This window comes from Pipra filicauda, unplaced genomic scaffold (assembly GCF_003945595.2).
Source record: "Pipra filicauda isolate LSUMZ 115617 unplaced genomic scaffold, ASM394559v2 scaffold176_size3548034_pilon, whole genome shotgun sequence".
In the NCBI taxonomy this organism is placed as follows: Eukaryota; Metazoa; Chordata; class Aves; order Passeriformes; family Pipridae; genus Pipra; species Pipra filicauda.
Window position 1 is genome coordinate 2,945,106 of NW_024104283.1, and position 24,856 is coordinate 2,969,961.

Genomic DNA, 24,856 nt, shown 5'->3' on the forward strand with positions numbered 1-24,856 from the left:
ACTGATATTAAAAATAAATGGGGAATATGGCTGGACAAAGTCCACAAACTCTCAGCTGTAGTTCCTAAGCACTTTAAGCAGATTTAATCCATCATACCTACTGAAACTAGTGGTCCTGCACTCCCTATCCATTTCAAGTGCATGCCAAAGCACAGCCTCTTATTTATACCAACACACGCATTTATGTAGCTGGGACATGAAATGGCTTGGGAAACTGATGCAAGTTAAAGCTGATCACAATTAAAAACTATTAACCATCATTAAAACCAAGTAGTTAAACACGATGGAGTCTACTATACAGCCATGCAAGTGCTTGTGCCGGCACAACGAAGGAGGCAGCATGGAGGCAGCAACAAACGGCTGAGAAAGGAAGACCTTTTTAGGGTAGTAACAACTCACACAAAGTTAATAAAAACCGGTGAAGCCCCAGCACTAGAGAACATGGTTCTCTGCCAGCTATTAAGGCTGTGGTATGGATGCATACAAGCGGCGACTAGGCACCTAGGGCATGATTCACATCCAGCTGCCTTGGGAATGACTCACTGCCTCAGTCTCAGTGAGTCACTCCTTCGCTGTGGACAGAGCCCAGTGCCTATTATGCTGTCCGATACTGATACTATCTCACTGTCTCCTAGTAGGGACTCATTCATCTGTCTCCAGCCATCTGCTGCTGCCAGTCCCATGTAGTGTTAACTACCGCGGGCTCATCGGGGCGGATGGCATTTTCTCTTCTTCATTTAGTCGTTAGCGAAGGTTTCCTCGGGCTATGAAGTACTGCAACACTGGATTTATAATGTGTTATAATATCGCTGAAAAATGCTTTAAACGACTATAAACTTGTCTAGTTTGCAATAATTTCTTCTAAATATTAGGGGGGAAAAAAGTCGCAGGTAATCAAGCGTTGACCCAGGGACACAGTCCCGCGGTCCCTCCCGTGTGCGCCTACAGCGGCACATGCCCTGCTTGGTCAGTCGCTCCTTGTGCCGCACACACGCATCCCAGCGGCTACTCGCTGCGCGGTCACATACGCTGGGCTCCGGGAAGGGGCCAGGGGAGCGGGAAGTGCGCCTGAACGCCTGGTCGAGCTCCTCCTTATGAGCGAGAAGGAGCGCCGGGTGCCGGGGCAGCGCTGCCGCCGCAGCCCGGGAAAAGCCGGAATTCTCGGACTCGCTCTTTGCGACGCGCCGAATGGTTGCGGGAGATGCTCCCCCACCGTCTCTCGGCCATGTTCAGCCCTGCTCCCTCTCGCACTCTCCCCTCTCCCCGGATGGCTCGCTGCCGACCACAGGCCGAGCTTCCCACCCATCCTCGGGGCCGGCGCGGTCCCATGGCGGCGCGGCGGCCACACCCGCGGCCCCGGCCCCGGCGCCGCCGCCCGCGCTCCATCTCCCGCTCCCTGCGGGCGGGCGCGCGGGCTGCAACGGGAGGGGCCGAGTGAACCGGCATATGGCTGGACGAGCGTCGCCGCCGCCCTATGGGAAGCAGGGAAGGGCGGACCCGAGCGGCGGCCGCCCAATGTGCAGCGCCACCCCGAGTGATGCGGGTACCTGCGGCGTATAAAGGCGGCTGCGTGCGCACTGGCCTCTCGCTTACACAGTATGGCCGGCGACATTAGCTAGCGCTCGCTCAACGCTCTTCTCTGTAACAGGGGAACACACGGACTACAAGGAACCGAACCGCATCGCCTGCCCGCACCCCCGCTCGGACTGTAACCCGCTCACACACGCTCACGCCGCATCCGCCGCCGCGCACTCCGGGTGGTTTTCGCCCGTTTGAAAAAAAAAAAAATATCCTTCCTTCTTCTACTTATTCTCTTTTTTTTTTCTTTTTAAATTAATATTAAGCAAATCCCCCAGAAGGTAAAACCCGCCCGGGACGGACTGGGACCCGGCGGCGGCAGCGCGGCCCGTGCAGCAGCAGCGAACGGTGGCGGCCGGGGGCGGCAGTTTGGTTGTCGTTTAATTTCTGTGGTTGTTGGTTGCCGAGTTGTCTCACCATGAAGGAGAGCGGTGCACACTTCTTCGAAGGGACCGAGAAGCTGTTGGAGGTGTGGTTCGCCCGGCAGCAGCCCGCGCAGCAGGAGCCGCACCAGAGCAAGGGGTCCGGCGACCTCCGCACCATACCCAGGTCCGCGAACGGCCGGCGCGGGGTGGGGTCGGGGCGGGGGGCAGCGCTGCCCCCGGGGGGGCGAGAGGGTCCCTGAATGGCCCGGGTGTGGCGGCGCTTGGGGGGGGCGATGGCGGCCGCGCCAGGGGGAGGCAGGTTCCGGGGTGGCCGTCGGTGGGGGCTGGGCGCTGCCGGCCGCCTTCCCCCTCCCCCGGTGACAGTCCCGGTATCTGCCCGCTGGGGGTGACCTTCCGCCGCCCTCCAGAGACCCCCGAGCAGGGAGCCTCCCCTCGTCCTGGCCGCCGGCGGGAGGTGGGGGTGCCGGGGACGGAAGCCATTCCGCGCCGCCACCTCGTGCAGCCCCGCGCGGTCCCTGCTGGCAACATGTGGCGGCGGCGGGGAGCGGAGAGCCGGGCGTGTGCTGCCGGCCGGGAGCGCCCGCGGGGCGAGGCGGGAGTGTCGCAGTGCTGCTCCCGGCCGGGGGCACGGCGGCGGCGCCCACCGCGCTGCGGCGGTGGCTGGCCCCGCTCGTACAGGCGGCGTCGGGATGAGAGAGCTCGGGAAAACCCTGCCTGCGCTGTACTGCGGGGAGCGGGGGCCCAGGAATCTCGTTCCCAGTTAATGAAGGCTGGGAAGGGCGATCCCTCTGGTTAACGCGGCGAGGATTGATGGTTCCCTCACATGGCCGGTTTGGCGGCGACCTCCGGCACTGCGTAGCCGGACAGGTCCGTACAGCGGCTGTCGCGGAGAGAAACAGGCGATAGACGGGGACCCTTCCCGTGTCTCCCTGTGGCGTGGGAAGCACCGGAGTGAGGGAGGCGCTGGGAACGGGGGTGTCCCCTCCTCCCCGTTGGAGAAGTGTGGCCGGAGCCGCGGTTTACACGTGAGTCCCCTGGCCGCGCTCCCGGGCCGCGCGGCCGCTCCCGTGGCTCTCCCCATTGAGGATCGAGGCCAATGGGAGCGGGGAGCCGCGGAGGGCCGGGCCCGCGCCCGTCACCCAATGGGCATCTGGGGAATGCGCTGGCGCCTCGCTCGCCGCCGCCTGGGGCGGGGAGGGAAGGCCCGGGGCCCGCTCCGCTCTGGACGCACGTGTTCGGGACCGGCTCCCGCCGCTCCCCGCCCGCCGCCCAGGAATGTGCCCGCGCCGCCTTTGTTAGCGCAGGAGCCGATGGCCACCTGCCGGCACGCGGGTCGCTTTTGGAACCCTGGCGGGCCAGGCGGGCAAGAGATGTCTTTACTGTATTTTATAGGGGGACAGTCTGGGAAGGCTGGAACTAGATGATCTTTAAGCTCCCTTCCAACCCCAGGCCATTCTGTGATTCTGTGGAATACCCAGACTTGCGACTTAGGGGGTCCAGCTGTAGATGTACTGAACATTGCGTTCTGGAAGTGTCAGAAAATGGTAGCTGAGAGCTTGAAGTGCAAAGCAAAATCTGCAGAACTGTGCATGAGGTTGCAGGGACAACAAGAATGGTATGTCGATTCTATCAGCTAACATAGTTGGAAAAAGCAGGCTTGTCCTAAGCAAACAGGGCGAATCTGAAGGTTATACTTCTGTCTGTAGTTGACTTTCAGTATGGTTAATTGTTCAGCTTTTCAGTTTTGAATGTTAGCTGGAAGATCTGGTGTTCTCGAGTGTATCCAGATCTGCTTGTGCGTAAGACTGTTACCCAGTGGTCTTCAGTCAGAGAGCTTGAGCAAGAGAGCTTGGAAAAGAGGTTGTCGTGGTGTATTTAATGGTTAGAATATGTTACTGATGATAGCATCACCATTCAAAGGTGTATGCCATTTGTCTTTTCCTTTGTTTTGGTATTCTTCAGCAAATTTCCTCTGTGTGTATATCAGTAGGGTTAACTATTCAAAGATCTGAGTTGCCAGTGGGCAGGTAACTGCCTTTTCATAAAAAAATGAATAGTTCATGGGTAGTGGAAGCTTCATTTCTGCCATACCAGAGGCACTGCAGAATACGTGTGTTGGTGTAACGAGGTAGCTTGCTCATGTAAATTTGACTTTGTGAAGCTGTTTAGACCTTTTGAAATAACATGCTTAACATGGAAACCATCAAATGTGGTTATATAGTTCTTTGAGGCTTAGTGGTGTAGCAGACACAGGGTAACAGCTTGTATAGGTAATGTCCAGTCAATCCTGGAAGACTGTTGAAAATCCTAGCTGAAATACTTGCAGATCTAAGCTGTGTAGGTGTTGGAGGATTCCTGTACTGTTTGACTTTAAATGTGAAAGATTCCCAAAGTGCTCATTTGACTGTGTTAATATGCTGGTGTTCGAATATGCAGATGTAGTTTACAGACGGCATTCTGCAAATGCTTTCCTCGCTGACACAGTCATGCTCTCTGGTGTTCCGTTTTCCAGCTCAGACTCGTGTTTGCAAAACTGCAAACTTAACTTTTAGACTTCTCAAGAGCATTTAGTGTAATTGCAATGTAGGTACTGGGACAGTCCCTTTGTGTTGTTTAGTTATGGCTGTAAAGTTTTAATGGAGTAGATACAAACTGTTAAGTGTTGAACATGTGGTATTTAACACAGTTTCAGAGCTGTGAGCAAGCTTTGAAGATCTTTGTGTTAATTGGCTCTTAATACAAGATGTTAATTGAAGTTGCGTACTTTCTTTGGTAGGAAGCTGTGGCATGTCTGAAAATTACTGTTAACCTGTGTCCAACAGTAATTATTAGTGATACTGTGTTTCTAACATGAAGTTTTACAAATGTTCACTTTTGGAAAACTTGTAATTAAATTACCTACTGCAGTTGATAGATACAGACGAAAAAACACCTGAATGCAATATTTCCTACTACTGCTAATTCTTTAGAGGTGATTGAATAAACTAGTTTTTGTTGAACAGAACTTGAAATCAAAGCTGAAACTGTAGAACAATAGCTAAATTAGAATCAAGTTGCAAACCAGTTGAGCTTGCCTTTTGTATTGTAATACCTGCTTAGTAGCGAAATGTGAGCCATTCATCTGCTGAATGACTAAGCTGGTGTTCAAAGCTAAAAATTTCCATGTTGCCAAGTGCTTGTTAGGGATTAGATATTTTAAAGTCTTTGCTGGATATCATCAGCAAAAAAAGTTCTTGAACTGATGCAATTAAGATTTTTTTTTTTCCCACATATTTCCTCCTATGAGCAAGCTTGCTTTCTGGATTAAGTGTATTGTATTTCAGAAAGCATCTGTGACTATTGCTTTAATACATTCAGTAAAGGTCCCAACTAAAAAAGTATTGAACATGGGCTTTACTTTGCTGTTAAGTTTTGGGGTATTTTTGTTGACTTTCTAATGAGTTCTGCAAAGAGGTCTTGTGGTTGAAATAGTGGCAAGCATCTGAAGATGCTTACCCTAGTTATATTCAGCAGTGGAATGAAGTTAATGCTTTTGTGGTCTCAAAATAATTGGCTTTAATTTTAGTGCTCGTTCTCACCGTGCTTTGTAAGGCATGGTTTTTAAAAATAGCCTTAAACCATGTATAAAAACTGGAGGATTTGCTGAAAACATGATGAATTTGCTGTGAGCCCTGGATTTCCATGGTGATTTTGTAGTGCATTCACTATTCCCACAGTAGACTAAGCTGTTTATTCCTTCAAATGTGCAACTATGCATTTTACATCTCAAGGATTATCATGATCTTGAATGTACACAAGTTTGAGACCTTAAGTTAATGATGCAAGTAGAAAGAGCCCGTATGTCAAGCATTCAACCCTGAAGAATACTCTGAAATTATTTATGAACTTTTAATCTGCTTCCTATTTGTCTATATTATGTGAACACACAAGCTAGAAAAAAATGCAGCAATGAGCAATATGGAGTGACACTTGATACCACATTTTGATCCTGTGCTACAAGAAAGCTTCCAAGCACCCATATACATATAGTCAGGCATCTAAGTCCTGTAAATATTTGCTTTGTACTGCACCCTATAGCCTGAGTCAGCTTACTGCTGCAGTGCCGCTGCACCTCTACCCCTTTCCCCAGTCCTGAAGACCACAACAGAGTTATCTACCTGTTTTTTCAAACAGTGAAGGTACAAGGAAGCTGGGCCATGAGCCCTGTTCTAACTCTTACTCCTGCAGTGCTTCGGAACAAAACTCAGTGGAGTCTGGAAAAGAAGGCAAGACTGTGCTAAGATAAGGGCTTCTGTCACTTGTACTTGCTAAGCCTTTTTGTGCATGATGCAAGGTTATCTAGAGAACTTTATGTAAAAATGCAGTCTTCCCCTCACCAAAATTGATATTAATCAACTAGATTTCAGCTTTCAAGTTCAGAATTACAAGTAAAGTGTGCTTGCTTGTAACTCACAATTGTAATTAAAGAACGGTTTCACACAAAGGGAATAAGCCCTTTTACACTCACTACTACTGATTCTGATACTGTTTGCAGGCAGTGAAGACTTAAGTTGAAGACTTGATATTTTCCTACCTTAACACTGAAACTGCTAAAGAATTTGTTTAGTCACTTTCTGCCTGGTCCCTTAGTGGGACTCTGGAGAGCATCTTATTAAAATATGTGGGTCCTGGTGTATTCCCCAAAGGGCTTCCCTAATGGCTGTTTATGCAGCCAAGAGAATGGGAAGATTTGAGGCTCATGGTGGAGTTGCTGCCTTACAGTATGTTCCTTCTGGAGAAGGTTACACTCAAAGTGGCCTTGAATGTTGCTTGTAATTCTTGCTGTGCCTGCTGGGGCTCATGCTTCTTAAACACCTTGGGTGTCATGTATGTTTTGTGCTTTGGAGTCCCTATTCCATGTACAGTGCTGTAGCTGCAGTAATGATGTAAGGCCTTCAACGGGAGAAATATGGAGCCTTCGAAGCACTGTCTGTGGTTATCTGTGCCATTGCTGAAATATCTTGGTTTGATTTGGAAATGATGCTCTAAGTAGTTGGCTTGGGATCTTCTAGGTAAGGAGTATTTTGTGAGGAGTACTGCATAGAATCACTTCTAATGTGCATGCAGTTTTCCATTCAGGTGCCTGCCTTTAATTCCAGATTAAATGCATGTCCCTGAAGAGTTTCTTAAGTTTAAGATAAGGGGGATGCGGACAGTCTCTTTGTACATCTACCCACAGAGCATATAGAGGGTGTGGCACTTTTGTGCACCTCACAGATACTGCTGAAGTAAAATTATCAAGTTGCCAGTGCCTTGGGTCTGAACTCAGGCTGTGAATGTGGTTCAAGGTAATCTATCTTAAACAGCAATTTATGAACTAAATTCTAATTCCAATAGAAAATAAGTCACATGCAGCTGTCTACAGAGAAATACACGAGCTTTAATACATGAGGAGGTGCTTTAAAAAGCTTGTGACTTCTGTAGTCTGTACTGTACCTGTTTCAGGACTCTTGAAACCAATGTTGCAACTCTGCTGACACTGATACTTAGCCAGCTTTCCTGTGTCTCAGCTACATCTCTTCAGCGTAGGCAGTTTAGACATGGCATTAAGCTTGACTGTCTGGATCATGGTATCGATAGGAATGTGCCTACTTAACTGGAGCCTGCTAATGAGGTAACTGTTATATCTGTGGCTCCTAAAAATACTTAGTAGGTAACAGGTGAGGGGATAAAAGGTTGCTCTGCAGTTGAATGCTTGATGTTAAAACAAAGTCTTACAGTAAAGATTAAAGTGCTTATTACTTTTGGTACTACGGACTTGTCAGCTATTGTATTTTAAGGAAAAGCTATGCAAGAGTATGTATACGGCCTAAGCTGTCTTTAGGAGTTTCATATGATTTATTTCCTAAGAATTCCTGCACTACTGCAAAACATCTTTTCCTCCCAGTGCCGTCTGGCTGCCTTGGCAAGGTACTGTTACTGGGGTGGTGGGGTAGCATGCTTGTGGAGGCTATTAATTGCTGATAAGAACAGGTTCTTGATGTAGTTCTTTATCTCTTTAAATTGCTGTTAGCACCTTCCCAGTTGGCCTGAAACAGCAGTATTGTGCCGGATAGGCTTGACTTGTGTTAAGAACAAGTTTTACCCCCGAAGGTAAAAGCTTAGAGGCCAATAACTTGCGTTCAAAAGCATGGTTTATATCTGGCAAGGAAAACATGCTTCATAGCTTATTCATTCTTTATTCCTGCGAAGTATGAAATAAAGGAGCAAACATGATGGTTTAGGACTTGGTTGTGAGGCACTGTTGACTATTTATTACAGACTTTAGGCATACTTGCTGAAATTAAGATACTTCTCAGTTTTAATAGTTTTTCCCTACTGATATACCTGGTTGGCAATTTGAATGGAAGTTATTTGTACTCTGGTAACAAGTCTGTTGATAAGGCACTAAATATTGCAATATAGGTAGAGGAGTGGATTGCTGAACTTGATTTTTTTTTTTCTTTTGGCTAGTCAGATACAGAACACAACTTTCTACCATTGAAGCAAGTACAGTTTTTCATACTTCAGTAGATGTATTCCATTTACATTTGCTGTTCTCTGAGAATGTGCAGCCATTTAAGATGCAATATGCTTGCCAATTGGAGAAACTAATTTAACTTTGGATAAGTGGCAGTTATTTGAAACTTGAGAAATGGGATTTTAAAGCTTTGCAATGAAGCAGTCAATAAGCCCACAACAGTGAGGAGCTAATTTCAAGTGTGTTTTGCAGATCTGCTGCAGAACTTGCCTCCAGTGAGAGCTGCCAATGACTCTCACAGATCATACTCTACTATGCTTGAGTATAGGACAGCAGTTTCCAAACTGTGATTGTCCTGATGTCTGGCTATGGAAAATAATTTAGGAAATAGTAATGCCATGCACACTGATCATTGAAAAAGGAGTTTTGAAGAGCAGAAGCCCATGATAGCATTTTATTGAGAATTAGTCTTTTATTTTTCCCCCTGTTTCAGTTGGAGGCTTTGCTTCCAAGTTCAAACTTAACTCAGTAATGAAATAAGTAGTGTTCTCAAATATTTCAGTTACTAGTTTTGTCAATTTTTACTTGACAAAAAATGTGCTTAGCTGCAGTACATGTACTGATAACCACTGAAATACTATTTTTAAGGTGGATTTTTTTTGTTTCTACATTAAGTGTGGGTAGACACTGCTTCTCTCAGCTAGTGATGCTTACATAATTATACAGATTTTTTAAAAAAGGAGGAAATGCAAGAGTTAGACTTATTGTGAGCTTAATCTACTTGGTACAAAGTAGTCCCAGATGTTCTTCCTTAGCTGTGCTTTAAACAATGGAACGTGCCAAATACTAAGGTCATCTTGTTTAAATAGATTATGTTGGATCAAATCCAGCCTTTCTTTAGTTTTCTGTACTTAAGTTTAAAATGTATATAGATACAGGCCAGTATCTCTGCAAAACTTCTCCCAAGTCTCATCCTGGGTGCTGCAACCCTTTGCTAGTCTGTGTATGCATCTAAAGCAAACCTGGCATCTTGTCTGTTTCAAATTGCAGTTTTTTTCCTTGATGCTGCTCTAATCATCACATGATGAACTTGCCCTTTATTTGTGTAAAGGCTGAGCACATAACATTTAGTATATGCTTAGCTGTGGTTTCTGTTGTATAACAGTGAAGAATTGAGCAAAGGTCCCTAAATACCATACCAGCTGTAGTACTAACAAGCATAACTAGGGACTTTCTTTGCATGGTGGGCTTTGGACTTCACATGCAATATTGTGTTGTTGATACTATGCTGTACTGACCCCTCATTGTTGGACTACTTGAAGACCAAAATTTGTACATTTTCTTCTGCTAGTGTGTTTGAAACTTAAACAAGCCATTTCCCTGAAATGTGTGCATGGAGTTGCACTACAGCAATACTTAAAAGTGTCACTTGTCTGCATCAAGCTGAGGTTTTGACTGTCTGACCAGGTAAGAAGCTTGTGAAGGCTGAGACGTATGCTCTTGCAAAGCCTAAGATAGTTACATGCCCATTAATACTTAGGAAAGTACAAAATCAGATTTGTAGTAATGTACATACGGGGTTAGTGCAGCTCAGCATTAGGGAACCCTTCCTCACCTTTCATAAATGCTATGTCAGACACTGGGTGTTTCTTTAATGGCAGATGAAATGTCAGTAGCAGTGCCAGAATGATTTGAACAATTTAAAACATTACCTAGTTCAATTCACAGGAAGAATGTAATAGGATGTTAAAGGGAAAACATGAAGGGTGGCAAACTTATGCTGGTGGGTTGTAGCCAGAGAAAACTAAGTCTTTCAGTATTCTTGTCAGTGAAAGTGTGATTCTTTTTTTTTTTTTTCTAGGAGCGTTTAAAATAGGTATAATATATATGTTTCACTCCTTGCATTTACCAGGTTTTTCAAGTTGAGCAGCCACGTGCATTTTCATATACACTTGAATATTAAGAACAGAGCTAAATCCAGTCAATGACATAAGCATAGAGCTGAATAAATCTGTGGGACTTGAGATGAGCATTAAAAATAATCTTTTAATTTGATATGCAGATTTGAGTGTCTGTGCTGTCATGTCTATAGTTGCAGAAGAGTATTTCATCAAGGGTCACTATCTGGGATGATAGGGTAAACCTCACTTTGATTTTAAGTATCCGGTTTTATCACTGAATTTGTAAGGTTGTTCAGATGTGCTCTTAATTGTGAGTGCTTTTAAAATGTGTAGGATTTTCTTAAACTCATTTTTAATAACTTCAGTCTCATTTAAAAGGAGGCTATAGTGTGAGTCTGTAAGTTAAGTGTTCTGGTTGAATCATGTATAAATATACTATTCTGGTGTAATGCTGAGTATTAGTAGTAAAGATACAGAATTCAGTTTCAGGAGTCATTCTCCTGAATTAGAGAATTGAGGGAGAAATTAAGGCATTTATTTGCTGGAGTGTTTAGAAAAGCTGAAGAACATCTGGATATTTTAATTACACTTACAGCAGAATCTAAAACTTCGACTTTGTGAACTGACCAATTTTCTGAGGGGAAAGATTGGTGGCTATTGGAGGAAGCCTGCCAATGGAATTAACAGTGAGTGCTCTGTCCTGAAGTACAACTACAGGGCTTTTGTGGTGTCAGTAAAGGGTGAGAGGTCTGACTCCTGAGGACGGATTATGCTGACAGTTGTATGGGCAAGCTAAGCTTGCTTGGTGATGAAAAATTGGCACTTCTTTCATGCTCCCAGCTGCAAAGGGTCCTGCAGCATTTCCAGCTCTGCTGATGGGTAGCTTAGTTTTATGCTGGGTTAGTAAATCTCTTGGTTCGTGACAGGTCTGGGAACAAGAGCCAGCACAACCTGCAGGTGGAACATGCTGTGGGAAGGGAGGGATGGGAGAAGTAGGACAGCTGGCAGTCTTGTATTTTGTGACGTCAGGATGCTGTATTTGTTCCTGCCTTATTTATAGCAAAATTGACTATATTGGATTCTACTAATCTGATGTAGACACAAGACTTAAGTTGACAACTAAAGTAGTTTTTTGCAAGTCTGTCCTTTCTGATTAGGACTTGAAATATTAAACTTTTACATTTATACTGAAATCTAGCGCTGTGGCTTCAACTTGCCCTGTATGAAAATAGTTTGGTTTATTTTCTTTTAAGTATAATATTTGAAACTCTTATTTACTCTAAGTCTTCTATATCTTCTAGAGGTAGAAGAAATTCTGTGATCCTGATTGATCAAAGAGGAATTCAGGCCATTGAAATCTGTTAGTTTTTAGGGATGGTTTTCAGCTAAATTAGGAACTTGACTCTATGCTGATCAATTAAAACATCTTAATGCTAATTTGCTGGTTTATTACTCAAGTAGTTGCCAATGACTTCTGATTGAAGTGTATGGAGGTTCAACCTAAAGCATACCTTAAAATTAACTGCTATAACTTATCTTTGTACATGTGGGATGCAGGATTTAAGGTTATCTTGACTCCCTTAGTTAGAAGCTTGGGGTTGCTGTTTGGCAGTTGTCTGCATGCAGCAGACTACAGTAACAGCTTTTGATGAAGACTTAGCCATTGAGAGCTAAGAAATTGGATGTTACTGTTATAGGCAGTCCCTATATAAGAAGTCTTCCTATTTTGTGCTCTCAGATCCAGTAACTCAAGACGAGCTCTAGTCTTGTTTGGGCTACACTTTTTACCCGGGACTCCAGAATGCTTTGGTTTGTTTAACCTGTTGTTTGTGCTTTTCTGTAATTCCTTTACAGGATTGAGTGGGACAAACTTCTGGAGAATGTGCATTGTTTGATCATAAGTGTGACAAAAACTGACAAGCAGGAAGCTTATGTACTCAGGTAAGCCACTACTGCATTCTTTTAGTCTCTTAAGAGGTGGAAAAGTGAAAGCTGTCATATGGGACCAATTTTGGGTTAATATGCTGCTGTCGATGGCTACAGCTTGCAGGGATCTGCTAATCACAGTACTCTCATGCTTCTGTTCAGAGGTGGAAATGTCTTCGCAGTTACCACTGTTTCTTTTTTCCTCTAACTGAAAAGATTGACGGAGCTGTGGTGGTTCTGCACCTGAACACTGAATTTTGTCCGGGGTGTAAATAAGTCTCCCCAATTAAGAGGCTTAGTATTGCATCAGCAGAATGGTGCATATAGGTGTCACTTATAGATCAGCAAAAAAACTGTATCAGTAGATTGGCTTTAACTGCAGATAATATGGAACAACCCTTCCATCTGAGCTAAGGACATCTGTAAAAATGTAGCTTTCCTGAAATCCTGGAATTTTTGTGTTGTGCAGCAGTTAGTTGTAAGGACACTACTTTCGCCATGTGTTTTTCATCTTGCAAAATACTTTCTTGCTTTTTCTACGTGAACTTTACAGATACATTTGACATTCTCTGCTTTACTTCAGATTACAAATACTGAAGCTTTTGTACTCTGAAAGACTGTCTTGAGGGCAAGGTTGGGCTTAAGAGCAAGCTAGTCAAAGAAACTGTGCTGAAGTCTTATTTCTTCAAGCTTCATGTATTTTAAACAAAATTCTGAAAAGAGTCTAGCTAGTTACACTGCATCTTGGATGAAATATAGTCTTGACTTTGAATTTGTAAACAGCATTCCAAATTGCGTTATTTAAGCTAATTTTTACTCCTGTTGTTCAGTTACTTGATGAAAACATACTTGTTAAGCGTGTTTAAATATTCTGGATGTAGTATCAATGCCTATCTTCAGTTCAGTGGAACTGCAGTTAAGTATCTGACTTAGTTTATGTATAGTTAATTTCTGTATCTTTACAGGCATATCATATAGCTGTACCTATATTCTCATAGTGAGACTTCATGTTCCTGTGGACTGGTGCTAATTTACCTCTTTCTAGTAGTCTGCTTTCCTAGAAGATGCAGCCAGACAACTTACTAAATTCTGTTAAGACTTTTGCCTTATTTGAGTTCACCTTCTTTGGTGAATAGGCTTTGTCAGCTGAAAAAGATTACAAGTTTGTTCTGTGTCAGAGTTAAGACATTCCATTCAGTGTCTATGCTGTGTACCCACTTTACAGCACGTTTGTATTTCTCAAATAGTTTGAGGATGTCTAATACATGTATTATGTCTTCCTGTAGTGGGGTATCTCCATAATACCATGCTTGGAGCAAGTATTTGTTTTGGGAAATCATAATTGCTCTCGAATGTTAGCTGAAATCTACAGTTTTGGTCCATTTGCCAAACATGTTTATGTACCATATGCTGAATACTCAGACTAATGCATTTGGTGGGGATAAGAACTAAGAGCTGGATTGTTTTATGTAGAGCACTTAATATATTTTTCACACCTTTTTTACAGTGAGAGTAGCATGTTTGTCTCCAAGAGACGTTTCATTTTGAAGACGTGTGGTACCACCCTCTTACTGCAAGCACTGGTTCCCCTGTTGGAGCTTGCTAGGGAGTACAGTGGGTTTGACTCAATTCAGGTAAGGTGTCAAAAATGTTGCGTCTTCCTTAGAATGTACACAAACCTTTTTTACCACTATTTCAAATTCACTGATTCTATTAAATATTCTCCAACTTTGACATTTATGTATGCTTCCCATAACGGGAAGATTGTAGTATAAGATTGCTCTGCTGTAGCATTTACCCTTCTGTTTGCCTCTTAACGGGTGCGAACTATCAAATGCTATTGTGCTGAGTTACTTAAGGGTGAAAGACTTCTGTGCCCATGCTGTCAGTGCTGAAGTCGCTGGAGTTTTCTAGTGAAGAACAAGTTTGGAAGTAAGCTGTTTCCTGTAGCTTAGAAATTAAGATAGGAATAACCATATGCTTCTGAAATGGGAATAAAGTGTTTTGACAGTGAAAACTTTAGGTCCTGTAAAAGTTTATGATAAATGCTTGCATTTTTCTAAATTTTTAGATTTTATATGGGTGGATATATTCAATATCTAAGATGCACCTTTATTTTTTCAGAGCTTCTTTTATTCACGTAAGAATTTCATGAAGCCTTCCCACCAGGAGTACCCACATAGGAATTTCCAGGAAGAAGTAGAGTTTCTTAATGAAATTTTCCCAAGTAAGTTCATGAAACCTCAGCAAAGTTGTACAGCTTGTGTGAGGGGTTGATGTTACATGAGAAGTGACAAGCAGTACAATAGGTAGAGGCTGCCAGGCCATGCATTCAGCAGTCCTTGCATAAAAATCAAGAGCTGTTTACTGAATTTGTGCTGCTAGCTTGCCAAGATCAAAATTTAAATCATAGTAAGCTTGACGTTTAGCACCTTGTGTTAACTGAGGTCATCTTCATACTTCTAAACAGAGTGTAGTAAATCACTCTGCAGGATGTAGCTTTCACTAACCCTAAAAGCCCTGTCAAAAGCTAGGATAGTAATTTAAACTAACTAATGCACTGAAAAAAAATGTGGGCTTTTCTCAGAAAAGTCACTGTGCCAAAAATTTAATTTAAACATTTAATAAAATTTAGTAAAGTTTAAAACTTACAGGAAGAATCTTAAATTTTAAATACTGGCAGAAAAGTTTTTTTGAAGGAACATGGAAGCTGTGGTACTCCTCTGAGTTATTTGAAAATAAATGCAAATCATAAATGTATTTAATAGAGGCTTAAGAGTACCAGGGTTTCTCTCCGTGCATAGCAAAAGCTGTAATCTGAATTTCCTGCTAGTGGGCTCTCAGCTGGGGTGTCCAGACCCGCTTCTGAGGGAACCTCCTTTTCTGATTAACTTTGCATTCCTGAAGCTAAATGCCTGGTTATTTGACACAGATGCTGACTGTATCAGTGAACCTCATGGGGTTCTGTGAAAACTTCTGTCTTTAAATATGAGATGAATATAATATTTTTCATAAATGTTCAGCTGTGATGCATTAACTGGAGACTTCTTGTCTTGTCTAGATGGAGCAGCTTATTGCATGGGGCGTATGAATTCTGATTGCTGGTATGTATGTGAAGAGTTGGAAGTCTTTGGGGCTTACAGTAGAACATAACATGGTGCTTTTAATATATATTACATATGTGATTTGTATTTTCCATAGGTACCTGTACACTCTGGATTTCCCAGAGAGTCGGATATCCAATCAGCCTGATCAGACACTGGAAATTCTGATGAGTGAGCTTGACCCAGTAGTTATGGACCAGTTCTACATGAAAGATGGTGTTACTGCAAATGATGTCACTCGTGTATGTTTGCTTGAAAACTAATAATTTTGGGGAACGGTGGAAATCGGACAACAAAATGCTTCATTTAATTACCATTTAATAGAAGGCTTATTTCGTGGTAGGAAAGATTTAATAGAAAATGTCAGGTTAATGCTTTAGGAGTAAAATGGATTTAACTCTAGAATGTTCTGGGGAACATCATATTTTCCGTGCCCCTGCTTTAGTGTTTTGAAAGGAGCAATATATAGTGCTTTGGATGATTGAAAGCTTTTACTCTGAAAAATGGAGGAGTAGGAATAAAACCACAATTTGAGTAACTTTGACTGAAGGATGTGGATTATGAGGAGTAAGGCTTAGACTGAAGATAATGAATCCAAAGGTTATCTAGATATCAAAATCAAGGAGCCATTTGGATGGGGGGAAGGGCAGACTTGGGGTCTAAGCATAACTTGATGGTTATGCCTCCTTTTCCCCTTTTTCCAAATGGGGAAGTCCTATGACATGAACAAATTTCTCTGACAAATACACTACTTCATCTTGTTTTCTGTCTTAGGCTTTGATTCTCTTATTTGCTACTGAGATTTGGATGTACCTCAGGTATTATGTGGGATTTAGAAGTGCTTGGTATTGCACTTTTATTCTAGAGTATAAAGTAGTATATCCTTACTCTGGAGTAAATGTAAATAGGCTTCACTTTGTGGACACTGGTTGAACAGAAGCCCCATTTGCCATTTCAGCAGCAAAAGCAACTGTTTTAGAATTCTAAGCTTTTCCCTTGTCTTGGATGTATGCAGCTTGGTTCTGTAAGAGGCAGTGTAATAAATAACTGAGTGACAAGCTGCACACAAGTTATTTGGTGACAGGACGCAAAGCAAGTTCATCTACAGTGGTACAAATTATCAAACTGACTTGTTCTTGGGAGAACTCTGATGTCCTGCCCCCTAAATGTTGGTTCTACCTTTGAGTGAAATCTAAACAAGTGTAAGGATGTATCATAAACTGAGTTGTTTAATTCTAACTTCTATTTCAGATGAGTGGAATTCGTGACCTGATACCAGGTTCTGTTATTGATGCTACAATGTTCAATCCTTGTGGGTATTCAATGAATGGGATGAAATCGGATGTAAGTTTTGCACTCATTGATAATTAACATACTGATAATTAATAAATATTTGGTGGTAACAATACTTTTTTTTTTTTTCAGGGAACTTACTGGACTATTCACATCACTCCAGAACCAGAGTTTTCTTATGTTAGTTTTGAAACAAACATAAGTCAGACCTCTTATGATGACCTGATTAGAAAAGTTGTGGAGGTTTTCAAGCCAGGAAAATTTGTGACAACCCTCTTTGTTAATCAGGTGAGTTTTCTTGCTTTAGCTTGTCAGCTTATGAAATGCACACAGACACAAGTAAAGCAAAGCTAGAGATTTCTAGTGGTGATTAAGTTTCCAGTTTGCCTTTATATTGGGATAGTAGGTTCTTCAGAAAGTAAAAATACTCTTCACTATTGCTTTGGCATGTACTAAATCCGATCTCCAGAGTTCTTCAGAAATACTAAGATGAGGCAACCCAGTCTCAGTATTCTGATGACTTCCTGTGCTGTTCTTTATGGTCATAATTTCTTGCTTTGGCACTTTTCTGGATTTGCCTGCAGTAGTCAGTTGTAGAAGTGCTGCTATTAATGGTGATGCTGCCAGCTGTCATAGAACCATAGAATGTTTTGGGTTGGGAGAGGCCTTAAAGATCATTTAGTTCCAACTCCCCCTGCCATGGGCAGGGATGCCTTTCACTAGACGAGGTTGCTCAGAGCCCCATCCAACCTGGCCTTGAACACTTCTGGGGATGGGACATCTGCAACTTCCCTGGACAACCTGTTCCAGTGCCTCACTACTCTCACAGCAATGAATTTCTTCCTAATATCTAGTCTGAACCCACCCTCTTTCAGTTTAAAGCTGTTCCCCTTTGTCCTATCACTACACGCCCTTGTTAAAATGTCCCTCTCCAGCTCTTCTGTAACCCCTTTTAGGTACTGGCAGGCTGCTTAAAGGTCCTCCATAAGCCTTCTCTTCTCCAGGCCGAACAACCCCAACTCCTTTCAGCCTCTCTCTGTAGGCTCCATCCTCTGTAATGGTTTGCAGCATCACATGTAGGGAGCAGAATCGCTGCTTGGGAATTAAATTTCCTGTAGCACTGTCAGGCACAGATTTGAAACATGTTGGTAATAAGTATCACGAGAACTACGTATGAAATACGTGGTATGCTAGTCCATCTTTAAATGCCAGTTTAAAAATAACTTTTACCTTTTTGTTTTCTAGAGCTCTAAATGTCGCACAGTGTTTTCCTCTGCCCAGAAGATTGAAGGGTTTAAACGTCTTGATCACCAGATTGCCCAATTCAGTGATTATAATTTCGTTTTTACCAGTTTTACAAAAAATCGCCAGCAACAGCACAGTTGATTAAAAATGAAGAAAAAGCGCAAAAAGAAATCCCATATAGAAGGTGGTGGTTGCTTTCTAGTTAATGATTCAGGGGGCCATGTTTTCCACTCCCACCACCTTGTAGTTTTGGAAAGCCCTAGGTGTAATCTTAGTATAACCGTTTTGAATTGTATGCATTATTATATCAAGGAGTTAGATATCTTGCATGAATGCTCTCTTCTGTGTTTAGGTACTCTATGCCACTCTTGCTGTGAAATTGAAGTGCATGTAGAAAAATCTTACTGTATGAAACTTTACAACACTTGTAAAAATGATTCAGGTAGAATTACACACAATATAGTTTTTCTCCAGGTATCACCAAAAATTCCCCACAGACAAGGCTTTCGTCCTCATTAGACTTTAGCCTCAACCTACTCACTGGGGACAGTTCTCTGTTAAATTGTTGCTCTGTTTTTGTTTTTTTTTTTCATCTATGTTGTGATTTCAGTCTAAAACAGTTTTTGACAAACTTCTATGATTTCTAATGAAACTGATTCTTAACACTTTCATGTTTGGAGAAAGTTCTTAAAACAGTTACAAATTGTTTTGCTACTACAGGTGGTGGTTGATTTATTTTTAAATCAGACTGACTTTTCATGCTCTAATAAAGCTTATAGGAATTTGCTCAGCTCTACTGTAGCACTGGGCTAATACATTGGTCTTTCACCTTTAGTAACTTGGGTATCGGTACTAGTGCAGGCTAAAATTTGTCTTACCTTAATGCTCATTTATCTGTCCACAACCCCAAGCTGTCACACCGCTACACGACAGAATTTGAAGAAGGTCCAAGTCTTGATTAGGAGAAGAGCAGAGCCAGAATGCAAGTGCTTTGGCATAGTTGTGTGACAGCTTTGCAAAGTGCAAGTTCGTGTTGGCACCAGACATTTTCTGTCCTAATCACCTGTTATGTCAGACTAAGAAGTTGGTGCTTTTGAGCACTGGCAGGTAGATATAGTGGAGGAGTGGAATTTGCCAGTCTGGATGTGTTGATTGGTTTGGATTATTCTCAGTAAAACCTGTGACCTACTGTAAAGAGTGCTTCTAAACTGGTCCAGAGTCTCTTCATTTTGTTGTTCCAAGCAAAGCTAATGCCTCTATCTTGTGACAGTCCTGTGACATAGTTGTGCATGTGACTTCCGTTGTATTTGAGTGTTGTGACTTCATCTGTTTTTTCCTCCTAATTGCTAAGGTGGTTCCTCTTACTGTGACTTGAGGGCATTAAGTGAAGGCATAGAACAAGAACTGTCTGGGACATCTGGACAGCAGTGAAGTAGAATGCTATTCATGGAGCATGAATAAGTCACTTCAATGGGTATTGACTAAAATGCAGGCTTTAAAGAGCTGGCACCCTTTCAGCTGTGTTTGCAAATACTGGGATTTTAACAGCTGTGAGACCAGTGTGTTAACTACAAAATTGAGATATTTCCCCCCCCACACGTTGTCCTTGCAATGTTTTGACTCTTTCTGGTTTGATGCAATGGTTTTTCTGTTCCTTCCATATTTATAAATGAAGCACTTTTTCAGTGCTTATAAACTGAAGTCTACTTGGTTAGAAATCAAGTGGTTGGAACATTTGGATATTTTTTTTTTATATTTTAAGCATATTATTGATGTTCTTTACCAATATTATCAATTACATGCTGTAAATGGCACTAAAGCTTTTTGGTGTTAATATTGAGGACCAATATTTGTGGTTTTTTTGGTTTTTTGTTCTTACATTGTCCCAATTGTTCTGACATTGGTTGGCTTGAGGTCCTTTAAGTAGACTGAGGTTCCCTTTTCAAGTAATACTGAAGTACACGTTTTAAAAAAAGAAGCATAAGCCTCGGCTATAAAAATGAAAGCTGTTGAATGGGTTATTGAACTATCTGGGTGATCAGGATGGGGGGAGTATGGTGTTTATAATTTCTGTGGTGTTAGACTTTGATCATTTAAAAATATCTGTACCACAACTTAACGCTTCAATAAAAGTTCGCTTAAATTGTTTGCAGTGATGATCCAGTTTCTACCCTTAACTGTTTTCATGCCTTTTGGTACCAAATGGTTTAATTCTGAAATAGATTTATGTCCTTATTGTCCTAATTTACTTAAGATTTGCTTTGCTCTTGTAGGGGATGCATCTCCACGGTTAGCACACTGGTAGTTTTAGATGAGGCAGTATGTCAGACAAAGCCAAATGCAAATGTTATGCTGTCGTTGAGGCTAAAACTTTTTCTAAATGGACACAAAAATTTGCCACCTTCATCTAACCTGTATTTTTTCTTCAGCATTAAATATTTTAAATAGTCCTCTGAATTCAGACAGCTCCTGTTTCTAAGTAAAAAACTGGCATACATTTAGGGTACTTAATTAGACTGAGAGTTCAAGGTGAGGTTTGTCTCTTAAAACAAAGGAGGCATGTATCTGGATAGTAACCTAGACTAGAAGCTGGTGGCTACTGATGTCACCACTAAGCGGATGCAACCAGCATAAGTGAAGATTCCTTGAGTTCATGTGACTTAGTCCTTCAGGAATAGTAGCTGCAGTTTACCCTCAAAGCTCTAACAATGCTGATATCCCCCAAAGTCACCTAAGTAGGGAAAACTTGTGTTAGTATTGGAGCTCTAACACCTTCAAACTGTTCAGTTCTGAATACAGGTTTCATCAGTCACCCAGAATCTTATCTGTGATGTCACATGTTTCTAACTGTGCTCTAGGTATTAAATAGTAACTTGTAGTTATTTCAAGTACTTACGACTGTTGAAAATGACCTACTAAGTCCTCTATGAAAATAAGAAATTCCAACTTGCAGCATCAAGAGATCCTGTCTAACGATCTCAGCTGTAACAAGTTAGCAGTAATCTACCTCTGAAGAACTGTTTTCTAGACTGACCTCCACAAACTGAAGATTCATCTTCATATTTTTCTGTTTTAACTCGCTTTGCCTGAAGTTTGCAGGTTTCATGTGAAATTACTTCTCATCTTCACATTTTTTACCTCAGGAGTGTCCTTCAATAATGCTCCTTTACCCCCTCTCCTGTAAAGGGTGCTTGATAGTTGACCTGAGAATGTCAACTATTACAGCAATACAAATGCAAAGCTTCCTGTAGTTATTAGCTGCTTGATATTTGTATTTCTCATAAACCAGTGGAGGAAACGGCACTGTAGCTGTAAGTCCACGTGCCCACTTAATTTCTGTGAGTGAATCAATTGAACAGCTATTCTAAAGGGGTAGGAAAGACTTTCCTCAGATGATTCACTGTCAGATGACAGCCAAAGGAGCGCTAAGCACAAAAAGAGGGCTAAGGAGGATCTCCATTCTTTACTGGATGTGGGGGGGAACATAATGGCAAAGGGCAAGGAAAAAGCTGAGGTACTTAATGCTTTCTTTACCTCAGTCTCTAAAATAAGAGCTTTTGCTCTCCAGATACCCAGACCCCTGAGCTGGAAGACAGGGGCTGGAATCAAGCTTCCCATAATCCAGGAGGAAAGGGTTACTGTTACTGACTTGCTACACCACCTAGAAACACACAATCTATGTGGTCAGATGGGATCTAAAGGTACTGCAGGAGCTGGTGAAAGACCTTGCCAAGCCACTTTGAATCATTTAGCAGCAGTCCTGGGCAGGTCCCAGTTGGCTGGAGGGTAGCAAACATGATGCCCATCTACAAGGGCCAGAATGAGGATCTGCGTAATTATGGGCATGTCAGCCTGACCTTGGTGCCAGGGAAGGTCATGGAGCAGATAATCTTGAGCACTGTCACATGGCATGTACAGGACAACCAGGCCCAGACAAGCATGGGTTTGTGAATGGCAGGTCCTTCTTGACCAGCCTGATCTCCATCTGTGACAAGGTGACCTGCACAGTGGAGGAGGGAAAGGTTGTGGATGGTGTTGGTCTGGACTTCAGTGAAGCCTTTGATGCTGTGTCCCACAGCATTCTCCTGTAGAAACTGACTGCTTATGGCTTGGATGGATGCGCTGTTTGCTGGGTAAAAACCTGGCTGGATGGCCAGGTCCAGAGAGTGTTGGTGAATAGTGCTGGTGGCTGGTCACTAGTGATGTTCCCCAGGGCTCAGTGTTGGAGCGAGTCCTGTTTAGTATCTTCACTGATGATCTGGATGATGGGGTGGAGTGCTTCCTCTGTCAGTTTGTGGACTGCACCAAGTTGGGTGGGAATGTTGATCTGCTGGAGAGTAGGAAGGTTCTGAAGAGGGATCTGGACAGGCTGGATTGATGGGGTTCAACACCAAGGGCTGGGTTGTGCACTTGTCACCTCAACCTCAGGCAGTGCTACAGTCTGAGGAAAGAGTGGCTGGAAAGTGTCTCAGTGGAAAAGGACCTGGTGGTGCTAGTTGACAGTAACTGAACATGAGCCAGCAGCGTGCCCAGCTGGCCAAGAAAGCCAGCGGCTTCCTGGCTCGTATCACAAATTGTGTGGCCAGCAGGATCAGGGAAGTGGTAGTCCCTCTGTACTCAGCACTGGTGAGGCCCGTGTACCTTGACTACTGTGTTCAGTTTTGGGCCCCTCAGTACAAGAAAGATATCGAGGTGCTCCAGCATCCAGAGAAGGGCAATGGAGCTGGAGTACAGGTCCAATGAAGTGTGGCTGAGGGAGCTGAGATTGTTTAGCCTGGAAAAAAGGAGTTTCAGGGGGGATCTTAATGCTTTTTACAACTACCTGAAAGGAGGTGGGGGTTAGTCTCTTCTCCTGTATAACAAGTGTCAGGATGAGAGGAAATGATGCCCTAGGGCGAGTTTAGATGCAATATTAGGAAAATATTTCTTTATGGAAAGGGTGGTCAGGCTGTCTGAGGAAGTGGTGGAACCACTATCCCTGTAAGTATTCAGGAAACATTTACAGGTGGCACCTAGGGACATGGTTTAGTGGTGGACTCTAGCAATGCTGAGTAAATGGTTCAACTCTGTGATCTTAGAGGTCTTTTCCAGCCCTAACGGTTCTATGAATCCCATCCAGTCCCATGGGCTTGTGAGGTCCAGCTTTTAATAGTCTCTAACTTGATGCTGCCTGTAGCGTATGGAGCACATCTCATTCCACAAACTACTACTATGAACAAAGACCTGTGTGATTGAGAGGAGACTGACTCAGTGAAGACTGACATTCAGTAGAAGGCACTGAGTATATCAGGATTTTTTTCTGGTGCTCAGTCACCTCCTTGATTCAGCAGTCTTAAAAACTGAACTTGGCTAGTTTAGTTTTATCTCTGCCTTGGAAAGGCTTTATATTTTCTTTTGATAGCCTGTCCTTCCTTCCATTTCTTGTGGACTTTCTGCACTTGAACTCAGTTTGGAGTGATGAGTGCTGCAGTCATGGTGTCCCAAGAAAAGAGATGTGCTTAAAAAAGCTAATAGAAGCAATTGAAAGTCCAAGAACTGAATAATACTGGTGGTTGCAAAGCTGGGGGGGGGGAATCTCATCCCATGGCAGGGGATTTGAAACTAGATGATCTTTAAGGTCCATTCCAACCCAAACCGTTCTATGATTCTGTCTTAGACTGTATGGAGACAGAGGGGGGTGGGCATGATTAGGGCAGGTAAGAGGATAAGGTAGTTCTGTGTGCCTGAGCTCCCTGATGTCATTTCAACAGGGCAGAAATGGAGCTGTTGACACCAATGCTAGTATCAAGCCACTTGAATAGGCATTAAAAGCCATGGGTTTTCAATCCTACACCTCTACTGTACTGTGTTGATGACAAAGAGATGAATCTGCTCTAGTACTCAGATCTGAGTGGTTTGACTCTAGAAGGAGGTAGTGGCTATCAGTCTGGCTGCTGGTTTGGTGGTGCAGGATTACATATTGGCAGAGATGTTGAAGCTTCCCAACTGGGATGGTGTAAACTACCCTAGTGATAATCCCCAAAGCAATGCCATCAATAACTGAATGCACAAGTCTTGGAAAAAATGCTGAGGAAGAGCTCTTGAGGTGTGGAGTTCTCCCATGCTATACAGACAAAACTGTTAGAGGTGGAAAAAATTGCTTCCAGATATATTATGTATAATCTGAAGCCTGTTGAAGTATTAAAGCCAAGCCTGTGGCCAAAGCCTAGAAAGAACAGGATACTTCAGTGCTGACCTGTTATGTTCCCATGCAGCCACAGTAATGACAATTCAGTAGAAAGGTTAATGAATAACTGAGGAGCTACTCAGTTGCATGGAGCTAAGCAAAATGGGCTTAGCCCATTTGGGGACTTGTGTCAAACGGATGCAGAGAATCACCTGCATGTTCTCAAACATACTTAAAAACCATTCCAATTTCAAATGCACGTACAGCCACAATGTGAATGTACCTACAGGCAAGCCCTGGGAAGAGAACACTGTCATTTGGAACATACTGAGACAGGCATTTCCCGGTAGTTTGTTCCATTGACTTTCAATTATGTGTTTAAGTTCAGGTTAAGTTACACTTGCACTTTTTCATCCTGCTTAATTTCATACTATGGGATTACTGATGGTGTGGTCCGTGGGGTATTCTGCATGTTGCTTACAGTTCAGCCAGGCCTCTGCTGTCCAGGAGAGGTTGGATTAGGGTAAAAATTGCTTATAGTGTTTGGTGTTAGTTTATTTCCTGCCAACAAGGAAGCATTGCTGGAAATAAGGTTTAACAAAATTTCAAGTTAACAATTCAGTTTTCTTCTACTGCTTGTTATACACTGTACTTACAATACCAGAACTGCTGTTATATTTAATAATAATAAAAAAAATTAGGCAGGCCCTAGAGAGTCTTGCTTCTGCAGCTGCCTGAGAGCCATAACTTTTTACAAA

At 42.8% G+C, this 24,856-nt stretch overlaps 1 protein-coding gene across 1 annotated transcript; it reads left to right on the plus strand.

The window, feature by feature from the left end:
* Nucleotides 1-1,593: 1,593 nt before the first annotated feature.
* Nucleotides 1,594-20,089, plus strand: AMD1 (adenosylmethionine decarboxylase 1). The gene is made up of 9 exons (XM_027742111.2): nucleotides 1,594-2,127; nucleotides 12,219-12,305; nucleotides 13,798-13,924; nucleotides 14,415-14,517; nucleotides 15,352-15,394; nucleotides 15,492-15,636; nucleotides 16,646-16,738; nucleotides 16,820-16,975; nucleotides 17,933-20,089. Exons 1-9 carry the CDS (start codon nucleotides 1,997-1,999, stop codon nucleotides 18,071-18,073), a joined length of 1,026 nt encoding a protein of 341 aa, XP_027597912.1. The 5' UTR covers nucleotides 1,594-1,996; the 3' UTR covers nucleotides 18,074-20,089.
* The last annotated feature ends 4,767 nt before the right edge of the window (nucleotides 20,090-24,856 follow it).

Coding starts and splice junctions, on each gene's coding strand:
- AMD1 (XM_027742111.2), top strand. CDS start 1,997: ATGAAGGAGAGCGGTGCACACTTCTTCGAAGGGACCGAGAAGCTGTTG. Junction 2,128..12,218: donor GACCTCCGCACCATACCCAG/GTCCGCGAACGG, acceptor ATTCCTTTACAG/GATTGAGTGGGACAAACTTC. Junction 16,739..16,819: donor TGAATGGGATGAAATCGGAT/GTAAGTTTTGCA, acceptor TTTTTTTTTCAG/GGAACTTACTGGACTATTCA.